This window comes from Zootoca vivipara, chromosome 11 (assembly GCF_965207765.1).
Source record: "Zootoca vivipara chromosome 11, rZooViv2.hap1.1, whole genome shotgun sequence".
Lineage (NCBI taxonomy): Eukaryota > Metazoa > Chordata > Lepidosauria > Squamata > Lacertidae > Zootoca > Zootoca vivipara.
The window spans coordinates 3,532,279-3,556,508 of NC_142594.1; the positions used below are offsets into that span (position 1 = coordinate 3,532,279).

Genomic DNA, 24,230 nt, shown 5'->3' on the forward strand with positions numbered 1-24,230 from the left:
TGTCTTTCTTTACAACTACGATATGCCTTCTTGCCCCCTGCCCAATATGACTTAATTCGTAACATTTAATCTTCTGGAATTTTTCTTTTCTTACTAGACCGTGTCAGGGTGAGTGTAGTCTGTTCCTGGTATCTACCAAGTATTGAATGGGCTGAATAGGGGTTCAGTTAATAGGTTATACGTATCTGAATTCTAATTCATCACCATTCTCCCTCCCAGGTTTCAGGCCACAATATAATAATAATTTATTATATATCCAGCCACTTCCTACAAATTATAAAGCTAGCAAGGTGAATGCGAATAAATTGCTTTTTGTGAATATACCCATTTATCCAGAAATCCTAATGAATTAGAGCAAGAAAACATACCTCTCCAGCACTGTAGCTGCGGAGTCGCTGAAGATGCTGCCTGTGAGTCAAATGATTGGGTAGGCGGCCATTTTGAAGTGGGATCCTGGGATCAATGAAAGTAGTAGCACGGCTGTTGTGGTCAACAAAGAAGGACTGTAATAAAATAATGTTGGAAAAGAACAATGATTATAATACAGATAAATCAACCAAAGTAAATAATGTATTCAGCAGGTTTCTGCATGGTCCTCTAAGGCATCTTGCCTGGCTCTTCCATTTGAACAATTAGATGTTCAGGTGTGGACATGCTGCAAGGGGTCAAACCCTATAAAACCCCCTAAGTCTGTTGTCAATAAGACTCAAGAGCCTGGAGAAGATAAAGTCCAGCCATTTATTGATCCAGTGGGATATGTTCTGCAAAGTCTGGACCCCCTCCTAGTGGCAATATATAAGTTTTTACAAAGCATTTCAATTTCCATCAGTCAAATACATCAAGGGTTGGCAAGGTTTACCGGCCATGGGCTGGATCACTCCCACGGAGATTGTCCGTGGGCCGGACTGGTGCAGCACGACGTCAGAAATCGTGTCTGCGCATGTCCGCAGTGCCGGAAATCGCTTCTGCGCATGCCCAGATGCTGAAAATTGCACCTGTGCAGAAGCGATTTTCGGTGTCTGGACATGTGCAGATGTGGTTTCCAGTATCTGCACGTGCGCAGATGCGATTTCCGGCTCCACTCAGCGAGTCCCCGCACTGCGCTGCGCTGGTTTAGCGCAGCACGCTGGGGACTCGCCGAGTGGGCGGCTCAGTTTGGGGGCGGCTCATGGGCCGGTAAAACAGTCTTTGTGGGCCGCACATTGCCGACCCCTGATATACATCATTACTTCATTCAAGTTGTTAGACCAAACATATGCATAAAAGTATTTCTCATTACCTCATCTCAAGTTGTTGCACTTGCACCCAGCTTTGATTCCCACCCATGCCCTTCGCATTGTTGCAAAAGCTCCTGTGTGCGCTGGGAACCTGTGTTACGTGTAGCAAGTTACATGTAGCCATTTGCGTTCTATTATATGCTGTTTCTTCTTGTAGCAACTTGCGTTCTAGCTTTGTGCTGTGCTTGTGATTTATGTGTTAGTTGTTTTTCTGCCCCAATGGGGACGGCGAACTTCTCTATTAGGAGCACACTCAGGGGGCTTACAGGGGGTACATATTATCACATTTATTGTGGCCCTTTGGGCCACCTCCAAAGACTGAACTGCTTGTGGTCCACTTGTCCTACGTGACTGCTCAGCAGCCTGATTGCCTGTAGATAGCCAGCACTGGCAGTTGCGTCCTGTAAATGTATTCAGGTCCCCAAATTCATATACTTTGCCTATTAATGTGTATGCCACTGAATGACTCAGGAGGAGACACCTGGGAATAAGGCACAAACTTCAAAGCTAATACATTTTAACACCTCTCCCTTGGGCGTTCTTGACCAACCTCATAAAATAAGTCAGATAAATTTGCAGAGAACTCAATATTGTATAAATTATTGTACCTTGCCTTGCTGGTCAGTTTTGATCTCCCAGCCGCGGGGAAGCTCCAGCCGTGTGTCAGCAAACATGTTGATGAAATTTACCAGGTCCCTGTTGTGCTGATACCGCTCAAAATTCCTAGCATCTCTGCGGATCTTTAGTATCATATGCTTTAAGCAGGTGCTGTTGGTAAACACTCGATAGGCACTCTGGATATGAAAAGCAGGAGGGGAAAACAAAGCTTTCATGACTGCAAATGTGTCAACTCTAATGACCTTTTCCAGTTACAGGTAGGTCTGATGTAGTGACTTCTGTTTCAGTGTATCTGAAGAAGTGTGCATGCACAGGAAAGCTCATACCAGTGACAAACTTAGTTGGTCTCTAAGGTGCTGCTGGAAGGAATTTTTTTATTTTGTTTTGACCTTTTCCAGAATATGAATGAATCATACAGGCAACCCCCTCCCACAAAACCCTCTTGTCTGAAATAGTAAATCATGTAAATGTTTTATAAGAGCTTTGTGAGCTCCAAAGTCTGGTTGTTTACAGAAGGGTAGGCTTTTCATTTAATAAAGGGCCCAAAGAAAATGACATTATATTTCTGAATGCATTTAATGATCACGGGCAGGAGGAGGAGTTACGCTGAGACCAGACCATGTCATTACCGAGGAGGCAGGCTTAGTTGTTGTCTGAGGACTATCCCTGCCTCCAGGTCTGGTCCTGGCTGAAAGTATACTGGAATCAGCAAGGGAAACCCACATGACCTGAAAGTGTTGCTGTGTAATGCCAGGTCAATGATGAATAAAACCACTGCCGTCCACGACCTGATTGTGGATGGTGGATTTGACTTGGCATGTGTGACAGAGACTTGGTTGGATGAGACAGATGGGTCTGTTCTTGCCGCTGCTTGTCCACCAGGTTTCTCTTACATACATCAACCCAGGGCACGTGGGTGGGGAGGGGGATGTTGCAGTGATTTTTTGGAAGTCATTAGTTTGCACCAGACATCCTATTGGAAAGACCCAGTTTTCTGAGTGCATGTTCTGGAAGTTGGGCAATAGGGGCAGTACAGGATTCCTTTTGGTGTACCGACCTCCCCGCTGCACCAAGGATTCCCTGCCCGAGCTGTTTCAGGTCGTGGCGGATGTTCTCCTGGAGACACCTGGTTTGGTTGTCCTAGGGGATTTTAACATCCATGCCAACACGACCTTACAAGGGGACACTCGGGACTTCGTGGAAAGCATGGCCTCCATGGGGCTGTCCCTGAATAAGTCTGGCCCAACTCATAGTCACAGACATGCCTTAGACCTGGTGTTCACCTCTAGTGACATGAGTGATCTGACACTAAGTAAAAGTGAAACAAAAGAAGTGCCATGGTCAGATCACTTCCTAGCGCAACTGGACTTCTCCGCGACCCTTCCCCTCTGCAGGGAGGTAGGACCAATTCGGATGGTCTGCCCCCGCCACTTAATGGATCCAAATGGTTTCCAGAGAGTGGTAGGGGATGCTTTATCCCATGTTGATGGCCTTTCAACTGATTACCTGGTGACCCGTTGGAATATGGAGTTAACCAGGGCTATTGACTGTCTGGCTCCAAAGTGCCCTCTCTGATTGCATGGAGCCCGGACAGCCCCGTGGTTTTCCCCGGAGCTGAGGGTGATGAAACAATCGCTGGGACGGCTAGAGCGCCAATGGCGGAAAACTCATTCTGAATCTGACCGGACACAGGTTAGAGCTCAATATCGAGCCTACCAAGTGGTGGTAGCGGAGGCGAAGAAAACTTTCTTCACCGCTTCTATTGCATCTGCAGAAAACAGCAATAGGAGACTTTTTCAGCTGGTTCGCAATTTAGCGGAACCACCTGCTCCATCAGGGCCCAGTACGGGCCACATTATCTCCTTTTTGCAGCTAAAATCACTCCACCTTGGGAGCAGGGCTGGAGCGAAAGAGTGCTAGAGTTCTGTCTAATCCAGTTGTGTGGGATCAATTTCAATCTGTTACCTCCGAAGATGTGGACAGCTGCTTGGATGAGTGAAACCAACCACCTGTCTCCTTGATCCTTGCCCATCCTGGCTTATAAAAGCTAGCCGGGAAGGGTTGGGTGATGGGCTTCGTGAGGTGGTGAATGCTTCTCTCTGCGAGGGAGCCTTCCCAGACTCGCTGAAAGAGGTGGTTGTTAAACCACTTCTTAAAAAACCATCTTTAGATGCGGCCAATATGGCCAACTATCGCCCAGTCTCAAATCTTCCATTCTTGGGCAAGGTAATTGAACAACTCCAGGCACGCCTCGAAGAAGCGGACCATTTGGATCCCTTCCAGTCGGGATTCAGGCCTCATCATGGGACTGAAACTGCCTTGGTCGCACTGGTCGATGATCTCCGGCGGGCTAGGGACAAAGGTGAGAGCTGTTTCCAAGTTCTGCTGGATCTCTCAGCGGCCTTTGACACCATCGACCATAACATCCTTCTGGACCATCTAGAGGGGTTGGGAGCTGGGGGCACTGTTATACAATGGTTCCGCTCCTTCCTCCTAGGCCGTGTTCAGAAAGTGGTGATGGGGGATGAGTGTTCAGACCCCTGGGCTCTCACTTGTGGGGTGCCTCAGGGTTCTGTCCTCTCCCCCATGCTTTTTAACATCTACATGCAGCCGTGGGGAGAGATCATCAGGGGGTTTGGGCTGGGTGTTCATCAATATGCAGATGATACCCAGCTCTACCTCTCTTTCAAATCAGAACCAGTGAAGGTGAAGGTCCTGTGTGAGTGTCTGGAGGTGGTTGGAGGTTGGATGGTGGCTAACAGATTGAGGTTGAATCCTGACAAGACATAAGTACTGTTTTGGGGGGACAGGAGGTGGGCAGGTGTGGATGACTCCCTGGTCCTGAATGGGGTAACTGTGCGCAGCCTGGTGGACTCACAGCTGTCCATGGAGGCGCAGGTCAATTCTGTGTCCAGGGCAGCTGTCTACCAGCTCCATCTGGTACGCAGGCTGAAACCCTACCTCCCCACAGACTGTCTCACCAGAGTGGTGCATGCTCTAGTTATCTCTCACTTGGATTACTGCAATGTGGGGCTACCTTTGAAGGTGACCCGGAAACTACAATTAATCCAGAATGCAGCAGCTAGACTGGTGACTGGGAGTGGCCGCTGAGACCACATTGGCTCCCAGTACGTTTCCAAGCACAATTCAAAGTGTTGGTGCTGACCTTTAAAGCCCTAAACAGCCTCAGTCCAGTATACCTGAAGGAGTGTCTCCACCCCCATCGTTCTGCCCGGACACTGAGGTCCAGTGCCGAGGGCCTTCTGGCGGTTCCTTCACTACGAGAAGCCACGTTACAGGGAACCAGGCAGAGGGCCTTCTCGGTAGTGGCACTCGTCCTCCTACCAGATGTCAAAGAGAAAAACAACTACCAGACTTTTAGAAGACATCTGAAGGCAGCCCTGTTTAGGAAAGCTTTTAATGTTTAATAGATTATTGCATTTTAATGTTCTGTTGGAAGCCGCCCAGATTGGCTGGGGAAACTCAGCCAGATGGGTGGGGTATAAATAATAAATTATTATATTATTACTAGTGTCATTCAGCCCGTTCAGTAAACGGGCGCTAGAACATGTGAGAGGAGCGGCGGGGCTGCAGCCTTCCCTCTCTCTCTGTGCTCGGCTGCTGCATCTGGGAGGAGAAGGGGAGGCAGCCTTCTGAAGCCCGCAACCCCAGAGTCGGTCACAACTGGATCTAAAGGTCAGGGGTCCCTTTACCCTTTACCTTTAAAAGAGTTGCTGTCTGTATGTCTTTCCCCGCATTAAGAGCCTTTAAAAGCTCAGCAAGAAAGTTCACAAATACCATGATTATTCCAGATAAAATTGAGACATGCTTGGTCTCTAGTTGCCAGACTATAGCTATCCAGAATACATAACACTGCATCCTCCTGTCTTTCAGAGGGTCCCTTGTCACTGTAACAACATCTGTAAGAAAGAGCCATGTGGCTCTGGTTAGTAAGCAGTCGTTGCCTGAGGGCCTATGATATTGGCATGGGAAGGAATCATATCATTTGCCTCAACCTTCCAGTTCCTTCCTACAGATATTGCTGCAGTGAAATATCATGTAGCCCCATGGGAGAGGCTCTCACATTGCTCTAGCACACCTGTAACTTGCTAAGTATTTATAATCACACGCAGTGAATGATCATTAATTTCAGGAAATATATTATAATGTTCTTGCTATTTAGCTTGGGGTTGGGATTACAGAAACTTAGTAGTACAAACTCTGGAATTCCACCACCAACTCACTGACCATTTTAGTAGCTCTCTGAGACCTTAAAAGAGACCCAAAAAATCATAGGTTTTTTAAAGCCTTCAAGTAAAGAAGAGATCTGTTTTCCATTCCAGCTCCAGCTGCTGGATAATATTTTCCAATTCAATATTCATGGCCATAATTAATGCTTCTAAATTTTAATTGGAGTTTGCGGTTAAAATATTATAACGACATTAAGCCCAAATTTATGTAGCATATTATTTTTACATAAGTGGAATTTGTATGACTGCCTTAACAGATGTTTCAGCAGGTCATTCTGGTTTCTTTGGCAGAATCGAAATCATTGTTGTAACAGAAAAGGTGTTGTTCTGTTCAAATTAATTTGATGCCTGCTTTGATGTAAGATCTACTAATATAAAGTGAACGCCACAAAAAGTTCAAAGAGGAATATTCAGATTAATCTTAGACGTTTTCTGAATAGCATTTGAATCCCCTGACCACACCAAAACTGGATCTTAAGAAAACTGCTTATGTCTCCACCAGTCATTCCAACATACTTCTCAGAGGAACCTTGAAATGATTTTTAAAACTGTATTTTGTTTCTGCTTAGCCAGTTAGAAGGGGGAAGTGTGCATTTGCCAAAACACTGGAGATAATTGATATAGACTTTCTTGCCTTGTGACAGTGCAGTTTTCAACTTCCTGAGGAACTTCTTTGCATCAACTTGCCTACCAAGAAATCCCTGAACATCTGCCAAAGAGCCCCAGGATAATGCACATTATTCGCAGATGCATTCTAGGGCATATAGTCAGTTCATCTATGGCACGAACCAGCTGCTGAACACAACAATGGCCTTGCATGAATGAACAAGCAACCTAGAATACACACAACATTCCCATTTGGCTGCATGTTTTAGGGGTTGAGATGAGTTGATTTAATATTTGTATTATGCTTTTCCAACAACAAATGTTGAGTTCCAAGTGGTTCCACAATAATCACATCGCCATTTAAAAAGCAGCAAGCACTGCAACTGCTATAATATCAAACACAAAAGCATATAAAGCAAACAACAACAAATTAATCAAAACAATTAATGCAATTCAATAAAGTCACTGTAACTCTCTGATAGCATTGGAATCCCCATCCCTTGGAAGCTTCCTCCAGAACAACAACAAAAACGGGTTACCTTTTCAACACTGCAATGGGTGGAAGCTTCATTTACTGTCTTGAAGTATAGACACTTACATGGAACTATGCTTTTAAAAAGCATTTGGGGTGGGTGGGAGATCAGTAATGCCACATAAGTTCTCTCTTGGGGAGGTTTGTCTCCTGCTACTGATTTTCTCCTTGAGGAACCCCATGTGAAGCTTTCAAAAGGCATCCCAGAATCTAAAAATCTCTGTTCTGAGATACTTGGTTAGGGCTTGGTAAAATACTGGTTTAGTGATTATTTTACATAGGAATGTGTTAGGGATGGTTCTAGCATGGAGAAATGGGAAGAGTATGAATTGTACATATGACAAGCTAGTGGCCTTGCTAACCAAAATGTTGCATAAGGAGTATAATGTAGATCCAGGTCTATTAAGGCAGAAACAGATGAGCACTGTAATTGTCCAACACCTTCTGAAATATCTTAGCAGTGAGAAAAGCTACATTTATGCATTATGATTCCCCATGAACACGCATAACTCAACAACACTCTGCATAACTACAATACTCATTGTACAGTGGTACCTCGGTTTAAGTACACAATTGGTTCCGGAAGTCTGTACTTAACCTGAAGCGTACTTAACCTGAAGCGAACTTTCCCATTGAAAGTAATGGAAAGTGGATTAATCCGTTCCAGACATGTCCGCGGAGTATTTAAACTGAAAATACTCAAACTGAAGCGTACTTAAACTGAGGTATGACTGTAGTTATGTTTAGTGATAAGGTTTGATATCATACATTTGCAAACCACCAAATGCTCCTTTTTCAAAAAGGAGGCATACGTAGAGGGGTTTTTGCAAACAATGCTGCTGGATTGCTGCAAAGCCAAATTTCTTCTGCAGGACCATCCAGGTGAACAAATTCAAGTGGGGATGAATTTAACACTTGGATAATTCAGTTATATTTTCTTCCCTAGAATTCAGTTCTCTCTCTGCAATTCTGGCTTTTGCATAGTTTCTCCGATCACTTTCATTCTCTCTCACACATTCTCAATTGCAGAGAGAGAACCTGGATGCTGCTATCAAAGTATATCAGCAATTTGCAAGATAACTGAGGATCAAGCACTTACATAATTTGCATGCAGCACCGTGAAAAACTCAGGGTTGGTGATGAACTTTACAGCTGGAGACTGCAGCAACAAGGTGATTTTTTGAGAATTCACAGGTGAAACAGGTACTTCTCTTCTAATTTCTGAAAATAAAAAGGCTTCCATGTAATACACAGCAAGAGAACATTTGAATTTTGAATGGCTATTCCAGTTCTCCCCTCTTCTGATTCCCCCCTCTAAAGCACAGATTCTGGCCAACTTCCTGGTAGTTACAGAAAGGACTTGTTAATCCACGGCACAACCCTCCCCAACAAACCTGTGCTTCTTGTGTTTTCAATTCCTTCTTGGTCGATTCCTATAGCTAAGCCTTGGCTTTTTGGCAACAAGTTCTTTCCAACTTAGTTTTATAAATAAATATCCAGTGTAAAAGTGAGTAGTTCTTTTTATCTCCGACAGCCACAGAAGACGAGTAGACAGAAGTATGAAAATGTTATTTAAATATGGTATGTAAATACATACATACATACATACATACATACATACATACATACATACATACGTACATACATACATACATACACAAGCTGAAATTAATGTGCCCTGATCAAGGGTCAAGGCTGCACATTCAGCAAAATCATGTGGAAGAATCTTCCTTGTACTGTATCACTAGTTCCAGCTCTTGGGATTGAAGGCGTACTATGTGTTCTCCCATGTGAAGAAATGTTGAAAAACAGCACATCAGGAAATAAGGTTCCAGCCCAGCTTTCTCCCTAAAATGCTAGTTTTCATAGTGCGCTAGGTGCGAATTTTATGTGGGAGAACATGCACAGATGCAACCTTCCACCTGCAGTTTGAAGTAGTACAATGCTGCACCCAGGTAAGCTGCAGTGATGCCACGGACAGGAGGGTGAATCCACCACTCCACGCTTGCCAGTGCTGAGTAATACCACTGAACAATTGTACCATGTAATTTTGCTAAACTTGTTGCTCCCCCCTCAGGGTATTGCCTCTCTTACTCTTCTCTACCTCAGAGTCACCATAAAGAAACACAAGTGGCACAGCTCTGTGGTTAGAAAGATACATACTTTTGCCCGCAGAAGGCCCTGAATTAATTCAAGGCCTCTCCAGTGACAAAGACTGGTTCTTGAAACCCCAGAGAGGGCCACCTGGTGTTGGTAATACTCAATTAGGCCAATGGTTTGCTTTACTTTAAGGTAGCTGCATATGTTCGAAGTGGTAATAAAATACGGTAGTAACACTGGCAACCTCTCTTTTGTAAGTGCAGAGTACGGCCCAGGGTACACCTTGCAGGACTTGTGTCTTCTATATACAATTTCAATTTGAGTTCTTCAGGGTGCAGGGAATTGTAGGTACATTAATATGTGTGAAAAAGAAAGCAAGGTCGGGTTGTTGTTGTTTGCCCATAATTTAAACCACAGATGGGTAAAAATAAAAACTTGATAGTTAATTAAATTGTGCCCATGAACCAATGTCATATTTCCATTCAATAAGAGTAACAATAAAATATGTTTAAATGTTTAAATGGGCTCCTCAAAGGTAATTCAGAGATTTGCTCATATATTTTAGAGACTCTCTGGAAAGAAAACTCTCTGCATTCTGAAAACCAGCACATCAGCGAGTAAAATTCCCGTAAGGAGCCTCGCCGCGGCATTCTGCACCTGCTGGAGTTTCTGGGACAACTTCAAGGGCAGCCCCGCGTAGAGTGAGTTACAGTAATCAAGCCTGGAGGTGACCGTCACATGGATCACTGTGGCCAGATCAGGGCGGGAAAGGTAAGCGACCAACTGTTTGATACGGCGGAGATGGAAAAATGCTGCCTATGCAGTAGATGCAACCTGCGCCTCCATGGAGAGGGAGGCGGCAAAGGTTCCACCAAAACTCTCGACAGAAGGCACTGGCACAAGTTGAGCCCCTGCAAGAGATGGGAGTTGCCCCCCCCCAACCCCATGCCGCCCAGACCCAGCCAGAGGACCACTGTCTTTGAAGGGTTTAACTTCAACCGGCTCCCACGCAGCCATCCAGCCACAGCTTCCAGACATGTGGTCAGTGTGTCTGGGGCCGACTCAGGATGGCTGTCCATCAACAGACAGAGCTGGGTGTCATCAGCATACTGATGACAATCCAGCCTGAAACTCCAGACAATCTGGGCAAGGGGGTGCATAAAGATGTTAAAAAGCATCGGGGAAAGGATTGCGCCCTGCGGGACTCCACACACCAAGGTGTGCTGTGATGACATCTCCTTCCCTAGCGCCACCTTCTGTCCCCGACCTGAGATAAAGGAACGCAGCCATTGTCAGACTGTGCCCTGAATCCCCACGTCGGCAAAGCGGTGGCCCTAAAGATCATGATCAACTATGTCAAAGGCTGCTGTGAAGTCTAAAAGTATCTTAACTTCTTGTGTATTTAATGTATTAAATCTTTTTCCTGGTGTTATGCTTTTAGCTTTTTGTTAACCGCTCTGGGATTTTTTTTACAATCAAGCTGCATATAAATTTTATGAAATAAATAAACCAACTGGAGGACATATGGAAGAGCAATGACACTTGGGACCCACCACTTTCTGCCCCAACATAAACTTTACTACAACAGTGAGAACCAGACCCTCACTGAGAAGCATCTGTGGAACGTGACGCTCCCCCACCAACAATCTACAAAGCTAGTACAATACTAGGAGGAGGAGACCAATCCATACAGCACTGACTCATGTAGATGTCTTACCTGAATTTGGCTGGGAAGGCTCTGCCTCAGAATCACTTCCGCCTCCAGCGGGAAGCCTCTCTACCCTGCTGCTAAGCACAGCATCCTCATCTGTTCTTTCTGTAGCAATAGTTCGCTGGATATTTTGGTACCTTGATTTTGAAAAAGGGGAGGAAGTAAAATATGTTAGTCAGATGCACATTACAAATGAGGGGACTTCTGCATAGCATTTTTGTGTCCGGCTTTTAGACTTTAAGCCAGCCTTTCTCACACTTGGGTCCTCAAGTGTTGTTGGATTACAGCTCCCATCATTCCTGACCACTGGCCCTGGTAGCTAGAGATGATGGGAATTGTAGTCCAACAACATCTGGGGACCCAAGTTTGAGAAAGGCTGCTTTAAGTTGTTGATTACTTTATAACTTTAACGAACTGCATTTTGGCTTGAAAGACACCAAATGTTATAGACAATTAATTGAAAATATTAAAACAAAAGGACAATAAATCTATCAACAAATAGAACAGTTCGGAAGGCAACATTGGAAATACCTGAGTGTCTTTTGAACGTACCTAGGAGAATATGTTTTCAGTGTACATCTAAATTCCAACAAAGAGTGGCAGGCCCCCCTGTACAACTGAGTGACAAAGCCGCAAAGAGGGCCACTCGGTTGTTTTCCTGTTTGATTAAAGAAGCCCTCTCTGCCATAAGCAGTAAGACAAGAACAAACCTGGGTTTGTCCAAACTCTTCTTCTTCTTGATATTAGGTAGGCTTACTGGCTTGGTTTGGCAAATTTTGAGTATTACTTCAATATTATTACCGTAGCTAAATATAATCCGGTAACTTATATTTAATGTTTATTAGAATTATGCTTTAGGTTTCTCAGGTGTTTATGGAATTTGAATTATTATTATTATTATTATTATTATTATTATTATTATTATTATTATTATTATACCCCACTCATCTGACTAGGTTACCCCAACTACTCTGGCTTCCAACAAGAATACAAATCAAACAACAAAAAATCCAACATTAAAAGCTTCCCGAAACAGGGCTGCCTTCAGATGTCTTCAAAAATTTATATAGTTGCTTAACTCTTTGACATCCTGCAGGAGGGCATTCTACAGGGGGAAATGATATAAGGCTCCAAAGGATTTCATTCTTAGTAAAGTTGCAGGGTATTAATAATAGTAATAGTAATAATTATTATAATAATTTTATAAGCATTTTAATATTGTTATTTCTTGGTTTGGTTTGATTCATGATCTGACAGTCTTGGAAGTTTTAATAAAATACATGAATTAAATTGAATTGGGAAGAAATGTGAAAATATAAAGATTTATGCTTGGCTGAAAGACTGCTTTTGTTTTATTAATTTCCCCAACAATCAATGCTTTATATTTAACTCTACATGCACACACACATATTAGCAAGAAGGTAAATAGCATAATAAAATTAGCTTTAAAAAGAAATACTACAAGAACTAAGGATTTGTTGTTTTGCCTTTAAATATGCCCTTTGCAAACAAATTATTATATTTGGACTTCACACTATATTAACATTGCTCTACTTCCCCCCCTCTCTTTTATAAGCACCTATAAACATTTTTATTCACTTCACAGCAGGCTGACTGAACAAACTTTCCATTCCAATGCAGGCTGAGTTTTATGCCCCCCTCATGCAATAGCAGAACAGAAAAACATAGCCCACCTATTTAGAGGGATATATACAGTGCATAAGCTTCCTATTTAATTAGATGGTAGAAAAATACCCTGCTGGCTAATAATGCCTAGGAAGCAAAGCAATGGACCAAGAGACTACTACAGTTTAGCCAAAATTGTGTAAAGCAATCTTCAAGATATTCTGAAAAAATGCAAGCATATGTGGGGGAAGAACTTGAAACAGCTATATGGATGCATTTGAAAAATCCAGCACTTTTTAAAATGATAATTGTGATGCTGGATACATTTACTGTGTGTGCGCGTTATAATGGTTGTTTTCAAACTTTCTGTCCTCAGGGAGCCCCTAAATACTGGTTTGTCAAGGAACTGCCACAGCATGCTGCAGGATATGTGCTCTGGGACACACTGCCAGCCTGATGTGCCTCACTGCCTGATTTCCTCTTCTGTAACTGGCTTTTGTTAGGTGAACAACCAGTCTTTTGGGGAGGCTTCTTGATGGCCATCATTAAGCATCTCATTGAGATGAATCGGTGCGTCCTGTATTGCCGCTCTGCCACTGCCATCACCAAAGCCTTCCTTCCTAGAAAGCAGTGGCAATAACAGTGGGTTCTGGTGAGATCTCACACAAGATTTCATGGAGTACATTAGATCTCACAACGTTTCGACAAGATATTGCCAGTAGCTACCAGAGCTGCTGCCAGCCCCCCTTCTTCACCAGTAGTGGAGCACAAGGTATGCTCTCAGGGGGCTGCTTCTTGGGCTCCCGCCACCTAAGGCAGCTGCCTCACTCAGCCACCCCTTGGTAAGCCTCAGAACAACCCCGGTATGCTTTTCAATAGTTTCAAAACCATACTTTTGTCTAGTCTAGTCTAGTCCCTAAAGGACCTTGAATGCTGTTTGTGCCAGCTGAAAAGAAGATGAGAGATGAGGGATGCCAGCAAACCCATCCACATGTCTCTGCCTGGCAACCCTGTGGTTTTCTCAGGACTGGGGAGGGGAGAGAAAAACTGGCTATGGTTTATTGCTACCCAGCTTTTATTTTGGGTGCGTTCTTTTTCTGTTGCCATTGTGGATAAAAAAACGGGAGTTTCTTGCTGTGGATGCTTGTGGGCAACCATTTACACTGCTCAGGGAGAGATCCTGGATGAGTGGGGGGGGGTGTTTTGCAGTTGTTAAGTTACTCAAGTCAAAAGTCACAGATTGAGGGTCTGTTGGCACACAGGCTTTGTGTGAGAGACAGAGAGGGAGGGAATAGACTGCCTAAGTGAGGATTCGGATGGGAACTGATGCTAAAACCTTTGGTTGTTTCATCTGTTTCTATCTGCTTGAATGTTATGTTCATTTTAACCTAGTCATTTGGTTGAATTGGAAATATTAATTTTTGCTGCTGTAGTTTCGCTTGTTTACCTTGGGTTAGAATTGTGTTTTATTATTGGACCTAATTTTGTAGTTTTTGTACATTCAAGGAAGAGCCGACTATAAATACTGCAAACAAACAAAAGTATTTTGTTCATTTCATCTGAGTAAAAGCCTAGCAGCTGCATAAATACTGCCCAGTTCATCTCAATATTTAAGCCTAATGCAGAAGGAATGTTTTCTAAACTAGATAAAAGGCAGTACTGTACATAGAATACTTTAAAATGACCTTCATGGACCTGCCACAACCACCAGAGGGAAGCAAGGTGAGGCTCAAGGGAGGTCTCATTTATATGTTACTGGTATGACGTAATGGTAGCTTTCTAAAGGGTGGATCCTGCAATGTATTTGGCTGAAGGAATCTTATGGAATAAGTGGATCATAGGACGTCTCCCTATCAGTCTTGCAGGACCACAGAGAAGTTTGGTGCCAATACAATTGCTTCTCACATAATTTTGTAAAGGTGGGCTTTTATTAATTAAGTTTAATTATTCCATTTGCTGTTTCTATTTTCCCTTAGCTTTCAGTTGTTTAATTACTTGTTATTTGTTTAACAGGGTTTTTAAAATTGTTGTTAGCTGCCTTAAGCTCTTTTTATTCTAAAATAAAAAAATCCCCCCTCCACACACCCATTTACTGAAAATAGCACTTTTGATGAAGCTTGATGCAATGCCCAACATGAAACCAGTCTGCTTAAAACTTAGGAATGCTCAACAATTCCAAGCAAAGCTCTGTCAAGATGTGATGGTGTACTTTGCATTTTATCCATTAACATTAAAAAATAATAATAATGAATTAGCAATGAGCTTTTTTTGCAAAGAAGCCATGGGACATGACAATTACTCAGTTGTAATGTTCTTAGGTTCCATTGGGGAATCCAATGTACTGACTAATGAATATCTCTTACTTGATGCCATGGGACAAGTACTGTATGCCAAAAGGAAACCACAAGTAAACTAAATAAATAAAAATTAAATATCTTCAGTAAAACATGCAACAGCATATTTTATTTCTCACAAACAGCAAGTAAGATGGTAAACCTGTATATTGATGGTACCATAGCTAAAGTGTCCTCCAGGCAAAATAATAATAATAATAATACCGGTAATAATAATAATAATAGAAAACTGCTAGAAAACTGGTACGTCAGGAGAAATGGTTGTACCTTAGCCTCCTCTCTGACATGCTCAGACACTCAGATTTATCACGGCAAATGCAGCAGCTTGAGGGCACCCAACCATATTTCTATTTCACTTTCCTCCCAGGAGATCAGGATGACATATCCCCGGCCCCCATACACACCTTACACATTTCTGTTCCCACAACAACCCTGTGAGATTGATTGCACTGAGAAAGAGTGACTGGCCCGTGGTGACCCAGTGAGTTTTGTGAATTAGTTGGGATTTGTAGTAGTCTGACCTACTACACTATTCTGACTAGAATGCTTGAGATAATACCTTGTGGGACTCACTGGTGTTATGCTCTCTTATGCACAACAGATATTTTTAGAGGAATTAAAGCCTTTAGGGGAATTAATAAAATTCCTGGTGGCTGTCATTTGGCAGCTGATTTTTATAATCCTCCTTTCTGCAAATCGGACTGAAGAACTCCCATCCTGTTTTGCTGCCTTAGAAAGGAAGAAGCTTTGAATTTGTCCGCTTGGCACACCAAAGATAATCACCCCACATTTTAAAATATAAGAAACCCCCCAACTAGGCTGCATGTTCTCTTTGAGGTGCATAATTAGAGGATAGATCAGGCACCCCCAACCTGTGGCCCTCCAGATTTTTTGGACTACAATTCCCACCATTCCTGACCACTGGCCCTGTTAGCTAGGGATCATGGGAGTTGTAGGCCAAAACATCTGGAGGGCCGCAGGTTGGGATAGATGTTCCAGGCCTAGGTTTTTTCAATGGAAAACAATATCATTATGGTAAACTGAGAGAGAAGGAAAAACAAAAACATTTCTTGAGGTTATAGTGAAAAAAGATTTTGCTGTCATATAATGTCAAGTGAAACCACAGAGCCTAGGGCTTGCCGATCAGAAGGTCGGCGGTTCGAATCCCCGCGACGGGGTGAGCTCCCATTGCTCGGTCCCAGCTCCTGCCAACCTAGCAGTTTGAAAGCACGTCAAAGTGCATGTAGATAAATAGGGACCGCTCTGGCGGGAAGGTAAACGGCGTTTCCGTGCGCTGCTCTGGTTCGCCAGAAGCAGCTTTGTCATGCTGGCCACATGACCTGGAAGCTGTACACTGGCTCCCTCGGCCAGTAAAGCGAGATGAGTCGGTCCCAGAGTCGGTCACGACTGTACATAATGGTCAGGGGTCCCTTTATCTTAATGTCAAGTGAAATTATAAACTATATTTAAAAAGAGAAACAGACGCATGCATCTTCATGTACTGACCCACTTTGTTTGGTGTGACCTGCATGTAGGTCAAGTAAAGACATTTAAAATAAATCTGCCCATAAACATCTCAGACAGATTTGTAACTGACGTTCACCTGTCTTATACTGGAATGCTAGGACTGCTGCCGCTGCTTGCTTTGATCACCAACCCCACCTACCCCCACCCCTGCCATCCCTACCCACCCTTGCCAACCACCTCCCTTTACACCTCACCCAACACCACATCCCACCAGAGCTCCTTCAACCCCTCCCATTCCAGTCTACCCACACCACCCCATTGTCATTTCCCACCCTCTGTTTGCTCCAGACTCCGCCTACCTCAGAGTTCACCCAAACCTCCCCCCTCACAATCTGACCCCAACCCCCACTACCCCACAGTTCACCCAAAATTCCCCCTCCTCCCACAACTGATTCCAATCCCCAAATCTCCAAATCCCCCCGCTGCTGCCATTCACAGACCCACCTGGCTGCCTGTTCACTCATGTGCTCTGCTGGACCACCTGTTTGTGTGCTCAGATGCAGGGCTGAGCTTCCCTTGTGTATACAAGTGGGCAGGCAGGTAGTGGTGACAGGGGGGACATGGGAAGACCATGATGTATAAACATTTGTGGATGAGGAGCATCAAAATATCTTTCAAGCAACACTTAGTAACCTCTGATTATTATTTTTAAAAACTCATACATGCTTGAGAATTCAGAGATCCAGCTGGGATTCTGAAAGCAAAACTAAACATTACAAGCAGCATGGGTTCCTACTGAAGACTATGTTGAGCTTTTCCTTCTTCTTAACATCTGTCAAAGCATACGCTGTTTTCTCTATGTAATATGTAAGATTTTCATTTATTTCACCCCACATTTTGGTCCAAAAACCTAAAAGGCACCTCACACTTAATTAAAATGCAAAAACATATTATAAAACAAAAACAAAGAAATTAACAAACTACTGCACAGACACCCCCAATATAAAACTTAAAGGCTGTAACATAACGTAACGGAATGTAACGTAACGTAATATATAATATATAATAATAATTACCTCCCCTTCACTCAAAGGCCCAGGGCAGGTTACATTAAAATAAAATATAAAATACAGTTTAAAACAACTTACAATCACAAAAATAAGCTGACATTGATTGCATTTATGCTGTGTATTGTCCTGCTCCAACAACAGCCAGGGGTTTTGAGCAGAAGTGGGGAAACAAAAGGACTATGATATTAGGACATTGGGAAAGTTATATTAGCTGTTTCAGAAAGGAAGCTTAACAATGCTTGGTTTTCGGGGGGGGGGGCAGCAGTCTGTGTATATTGTAATATTAACTCTGCCCTCCTTGAGAGAACATCTTTTTGTGTGTCTCCCTTTTTCAGCTCTCTTGAAAACTGCAATCTGTCTCTAATCTGGTAAGCACCTTTTATGATGCCCCCAGCCTGCAATTATATACCCACTTACCTTGAATTAAGCTCCACTGAAGTCAGTGGGGCATAGATTTGAGCAGACACATATAGGATTGCACTTGCAGTCTCTTGTGTGTGCCAGATCCTATAGGCATGGGAAATGAAGGCAAATAGGATGGTTTTCAGCTAGAACTTTAAAAGAAATTTAGTCTAGCATGAACTCACCGCCGATTGAGTTGCTCCATTTGTTGGATTGACCCTGATCTGCGTATTCCATCAAGAGTAGCTGCTGCAGTAGGACGTTGCCAAGTTGTAGTTCGATTCACATGATCCACATAGAATACCCGACCATGGCTATCTATCCGAGCTTCCCAGTCTTGCATTAAACGGGTGTTTTTTTTAAAATTGGAAAAAGACAGAAAATGAGGTCATTTGTGGACATCCAGAAATCTAGACTATTAGGGGAATTCAGATATATAAACATTTCTGCTCAAAATGTATAGTATTATGCAAACATATTTACCAAAAAGAAAAAAAGCAACAACTGCTGCACAGGTTTCTGATCAAAGGACATTCCTCAATTAAATACAAGATTTAAGAAGTGACCAACAACTTGATAAAACACACTGTTTAAGAACATCAGCATAGGAGCATTCTAACAGGTCAGTGTTTTTATAATTAATCCAGAAGCAAAGGAAACACCATAAACACCAGCCTGGCAAAAGAGTAGGGGCAATACGGTGCTCAAGTCACATTTGGATTGTGTGGATTTCCTGAACTGCACTAGCTCTGCCACCTATAGTACAGGCAAAAATGGATCCAGCACAGGTTCAAATTCCAACACCATGAGGTGCCCAGGTTTTTTGTTGAGGGAAGGGTCAGATAAATTGGATAGTGTATCCCAACACTCAGGGGCGGAGGAAGCTGCTCCGGCACCCGGGGCGTGCACCTAGGGATGGGGCATCGCCATGCATGACACATGCGTTGTACACAGTGGCGCCACACATGCGCGTTACGAAGCGGTGCCGCCGGCAAACCACCCCAGCGCCATACAAGGATGGTGCCGGGATGGATCCTCTGTTCACAGCTACAGCCACGAGCAGAGGACCCCGGCACTGTATGTATGGCGCTGGAGCGCCGACGCCAGCAAACTGCCACAGCACCGTACGAGGTCTTTTACCGGGCGGCTTGGGAGGCTCGCTCCACAGGTTGCTCGCTCACCTGCTTGGTGTACGCTTTGCTTCTTCCTGCTCTGAGGGGCGGACCAGCCCTTCGCCTCCGCCCAAGCAGGAAGAAGCAAAGCATGTGCCGGCCGAGCAAGTGAGTGAGCAGCCAGCCGCTGAGTGAGGCGTTTTACTGGGCGGTGGCTGGCTGCTGGCTCGCGGGGGGGGGCTGAGTGTCACCCTCCCCAGAGTGGAACCCGGAGCATCACACCCCCATCGCCCCCCCTTGCTACACCCCTGCCAACACTGCATAGTGGGGCTCTTACCTAGTGCAAATTTTGTAGTTGCAGTTCTTGAGCTTCCTAACCAGCCTTCAGTCTTAAAGCTGTAACCAAATGGTGCTTGTCCCATCCACTGAAATTAATGGTTCCTATATACATGAGATTTCTAAGTGTGGTTTGGACCTCCTGCATAAAGAAGGCTTCTGGATCAGGGCCAGTATCTCAAAATCACGCGCATTTTTTAAAAGGACCCTGGTGGGGGCTAGAAAATCTAGGGAACTGTGCTTTATTCCATACTTAGCCTTATTCATAGTCCCAAGTTTCATGAGAGCGATCCCTAAAAAGGGTATATTTTATCCATAACTGTGGGCATGCGTAGAAGGAGCAGAAAAGTAGACATATGCTTTGCAGGACAAAAAGCCACACTATGGAATGTTTGGACTCCAAATCAACAACCTTACGTTACTTTACATAACAAACAAACATGCACTGTTTGGGACACTGATACCCACCATTTCCTGCCCGGATTATATTTGAATTACTATGGCTAGTAAGCCTGACACAAAGTGCAATAATGCAATGAATCATATAGAAAGCACTCACAGATCACATACAATGGTTAATGCCAACTTGAAAGCCCAGAGGTAGAGGTTTGCCAGTTTAATTGGAAAGCACCATAGTGGCATGACAAGCAGTGGGGAAGGATTGCAAATACTAGACCAGTGTTTCCCAACCTTGTGCCTCCAGCTGTTTTTGGACTACAACTCCCATCATCCCTAGCTAGCAAGACCAGTGGTCAGGAATGATGGGAATTGTAGTCCGAAAACAGCTGGAGGCACAAGGTTGGGAAACACTGTACTAGACATTATGGTACATGTACCCACATAATTGGTGAACATTGAAGATCTGTCCAACAGTGAGATGGACAAAGTATTGCAAAGAACACAGACAGTTGTTAAAGAAGGTCTCTGAGTTAGGGCCATTTCATGTTTAACATAGAGTTTGTATGTAGAAAAAAACATAGCATATGAAACAGCCCAGCCAGTGAAACACCTGAAGTAGGAGCTTGCTGACATACAAGTGCTAAAAAGGAGAATATGGTGGGGACATGCCAAGATGATGGCAGAAAGTGGCAACCAAAGAACCAGGCATGATTCTGAAGGAAGTGTTTTTAGTCACATCCTATGCATACTCCACTAAGTACAATGGTGTGTGTTTAGGATTACAGCTTAAATTTCACTGACAGCAATAAGATTATTTGTTTCAACAGTACTGAATTTTAACTGGAATGGGGTCAATGGTTACATCAGGCTACTTTGTTTTGAAATGTACATATAAGTTCTTGCCTCTCAGGTCCCAGAAGAGCTGTTGTGAATATTCTGTGGTCCTTTGAATTCTTCCAAGTGGTCATACCCTAGACCTTTCAGGAAGATTTCATCTTATTCTAACCATCACTCCTTCCACTGGAAAAATACTTTAAGACAAGCACATCTCTTTCTCCATCAAGTCAAGCATACAATAATCCATGTTTGCACCTTCAGATATAAAATAGATTCTCCCTGCTTAAGGGTGATTTACTCAGGAAGCAATGAAGGCATATTACAAATGCCACAAAAATGAAAAATCTTTAGATCAGGCTGCAGCGTGTAGTTAAAAAAATGTGCTTTAAAAAGTCATGCCACTAAGAATAATCGTCCCTATGTGGCTTTCAAATCAAATGGAAAACTGAATAATTCAATTCCTGCAGCAACTATTCAATTGGCATGGCACATGAAAGACAAACATGTTCAGGGGCATAGAATATATAGCTACTAAAGATTCAGTGATACAAATGGATATATTACTGAAGACCTTTTTAGTTGTTTATACTTCTATGCTTGGGATTTCATATCAATTAATCTCCACAATAAACACTGTCAATAATTCTATCAGTAAAATAATAGATGAAAATGTAGAAGGGTGAATTAAAGGGCCCCTAGGACCGAAAATGACTGGACTCCATAGAATCTTCATAGATTTAGGTATAAAGGTAAAGGGATTCCTAACCATTAGGTCCAGTCATGACCGACTCTGGGGTTGCGGCGCTCATCTCGCGTTATTGGCCGAGGGAGCCAGTGTACAGCTTCCAGGTCATGTGGCCAGCATGACAAAGCTGCTTCTGGCGAACCAGAGAAGCACACGGAAACGCCGTTTACCTTCCCGCTGTAGCGGTACCTATTTATCTACTTGTACTTTGATGTGCTTTCGAACTGCTAGGTTGGCAGGAGCTGGGACCGAGCAATGGGAGCTCACCCCGTCGCGGGGATTCGAACCGCCGACCTTCTGATCGACAAGCCCTAGGCTCTGTGGTTTAACCCACAGCCACGAGTCCACATAAACATTCTTCCTAAACAACAGTAGGCCATCTGGCGGTAATCTGAAATCTAATTTGCCTTCACTTGCAAAATGGTTGGAAAAGATTTTGGAGGAGAGACATATTTGTCTATTATATGAACTTCTCTTATTTCCTTCTTCTGCCTTAATCTACAGCAGACTTCAGCTAAGGCTCCAGGCGACTGAAGGCTTCCTTTGGCTTTACTGCATCAACAAAGTAAGAATCAAATCCAGTGATGAAGTTCAGGGAACATCCTCAGCCCAGTGGAGGAAGGTCACCAAAAACAAAGTAACTGGATTAAAAACAAAAACATAAAGCTTTCTTTGCAAACTTTACCTAGTTTTTTAACACACTGGACACCAAGCAGTACGGTAATATCTTAGACCTGAAAGATTACAACAGTATTATGTATGCCATCTACTGGACATTTTTTGTTAATGCAAGATGCCTTATGAATAAAAGGCATATTAAAAGTGATGAAAAGTGCATAAATCTGGAAGGACAAAACAGAAATGTTCAAGTTCTGCTTCCTGAAATGTCACTGCCACTCCAGGAATTTCACCCCACTAACATGCTAAATGCTATCTGTTAGTGAATACTTTTCAATCTGTACAGCCCAAGGATGTACAGGATCCTAGGAAATGTGAGAGCTACCACACATTTAAGGAGGCCATTATAAGACCTCTATTGAAAAATCCCTCCCACATTGGCAATCTCAATATCCCATTTTTGGGATCCCATCTCAGCTCCAGGGGTTTCTGGAGGACACTGATTATCTAGATCAGGCATTCCCAAACTTCAGCCCTCCAGATATTTTGGACCGCAATTCCCATCATCCCTGACCACTGGTCCTCTTAGCTAGGGATCATGGGAGTTTTAGGCCAAAACATCTGGAGGGCCGCAGTTTGGGGATGCCTGATCTAGATCCACTTCAATCATGTTTCAGACCTGGTTATAGGACAGACGGCTTTGGTTGCCTTGGTGGATTTCTTGAAAACTGGACGGAGGAGTGTGTCCCTGTTGGTTCTGCTGGACCTCTCAGTGACTTTCAGTAGCATCGACCATGGTATCCTTCTGGTTCAATGGTGTCCTGCCGGGAAGGGACTTGGAGGCACTGTTTTACAATGGCTCTGTTCCTTCCTGGGGGGGCTTCTGCCAGATTGTTGACTGGGGCTGCTATAGGGAGCATACACAACAGTTCCCAAACTATATATAACAGCTCCACTGGCTAACCACCTGTTTCTGGGCACAAATCAAAGTGCTGGTTGTGACCTATAAGACCTTCTATGGCTTAGATCCAAGCATTTCCCTCAAATGAAATTGGCCAGGTTTTGAGATCTTCAGGGGAGGCCCTTCTGTCTGTCAAATAATGTTATTTTAAAAATTTAGGGAACATTCTCACTTTACCTTTGATATCTATGCTACTAATATGCTACAGCTTTAATTTTAGAGAAAATGTACTAATTTAAAAATTATCTGTACTATAAAATAACAGTTGTAACTATATGTTACAGGTAAGTACAAATTTATCAGTTTTAAACCCCTAAGTAGTTTTAGACATTACCCCATTTGCCTTTACATTATTCCATCCTTATTTCAGACATCATGATATATTGGTATATTGCAGTTTAGCTTGTGATATATCACAATGCTGAAAACCTGAAATTACCCAGCCCTATTCAGTGTGACATTAATTATCTCCAGATATTTGCCCTCATCTTTTTTTAAAAAAACAGCTGAAGATTTATTAAACACATCAAGGCCACAATCTGCCTTCCTGCAAAAACCTAGCTGAAATGAACAGTAGCTCTGATTCAATTCTGCAAGGCATGTTTGGGAGAACTTTCCAGAAAGTTTTGCATCAAGTGCAGGATACACTAATGGAGTGAAGGCAAAGTATTTAAAATGAAATTATAGAGAGTTTTTTAATATAATTTTTATGGTGTGAGCTCCACTTCCTTCCACCTTCACAGGAGAGAGGTATACCCTATCAAATCTTCTGCTATACTGACCATCTATCCCGTCCTTGTAAAAACGGTAAACTGCCACAGTTCAAGAAAAAACCCATAAAACAAAACAGCAAACAACAATGATAAAAACAGGGCACATGCCAATAAAAAAAGAGTAAGCCAGCAACTGACATGGGTGTTACATTCTGGGGATCATGCATAAAGCCAAAACCGTGTATAGTCCAAGCCTATTGGGTTCAATGGCAAGTGGGATTGCCAAAGTCATTTTCCCCAGAACCCTGCCTCCTTTCCACCCCTTTTTATTTAGTTAGTTTTGATGCACTTTTAAAGCTGGATGCACACAAGTAAAATGTGTGTAAGTTGCAGGCTTACTGTAACCAAATGCCTGCTTTAAAAAACAACAACAACCTTGGACGCTTTATAGAAACCAACCCAATTTGTACTCCACCTCATTGATCATTGCAAAGTC

General features: G+C 43.2%; 1 protein-coding gene across 2 annotated transcripts in view; it reads right to left on the reverse strand.

The window, feature by feature from the left end:
• Nucleotides 1-24,230, reverse strand: part of HECW1 (HECT, C2 and WW domain containing E3 ubiquitin protein ligase 1) — a 121,981-nt gene that overhangs the window by 25,042 nt on the left and 72,709 nt on the right. For both annotated transcript variants that reach the window (XM_088653734.1, XM_088653733.1), the window contains 5 exons: nt 18,199-18,349; nt 11,101-11,231; nt 8,383-8,504; nt 1,886-2,071; nt 369-503 (listed from right to left, as the gene is read on the reverse strand). In XM_088653734.1, the coding sequence (XP_088509860.1) occupies nt 369-503; nt 1,886-2,071; nt 8,383-8,504; nt 11,101-11,231; nt 18,199-18,349 (725 nt within the window). The remainder of the gene's footprint in view (nt 1-368; nt 504-1,885; nt 2,072-8,382; nt 8,505-11,100; nt 11,232-18,198; nt 18,350-24,230) is intronic.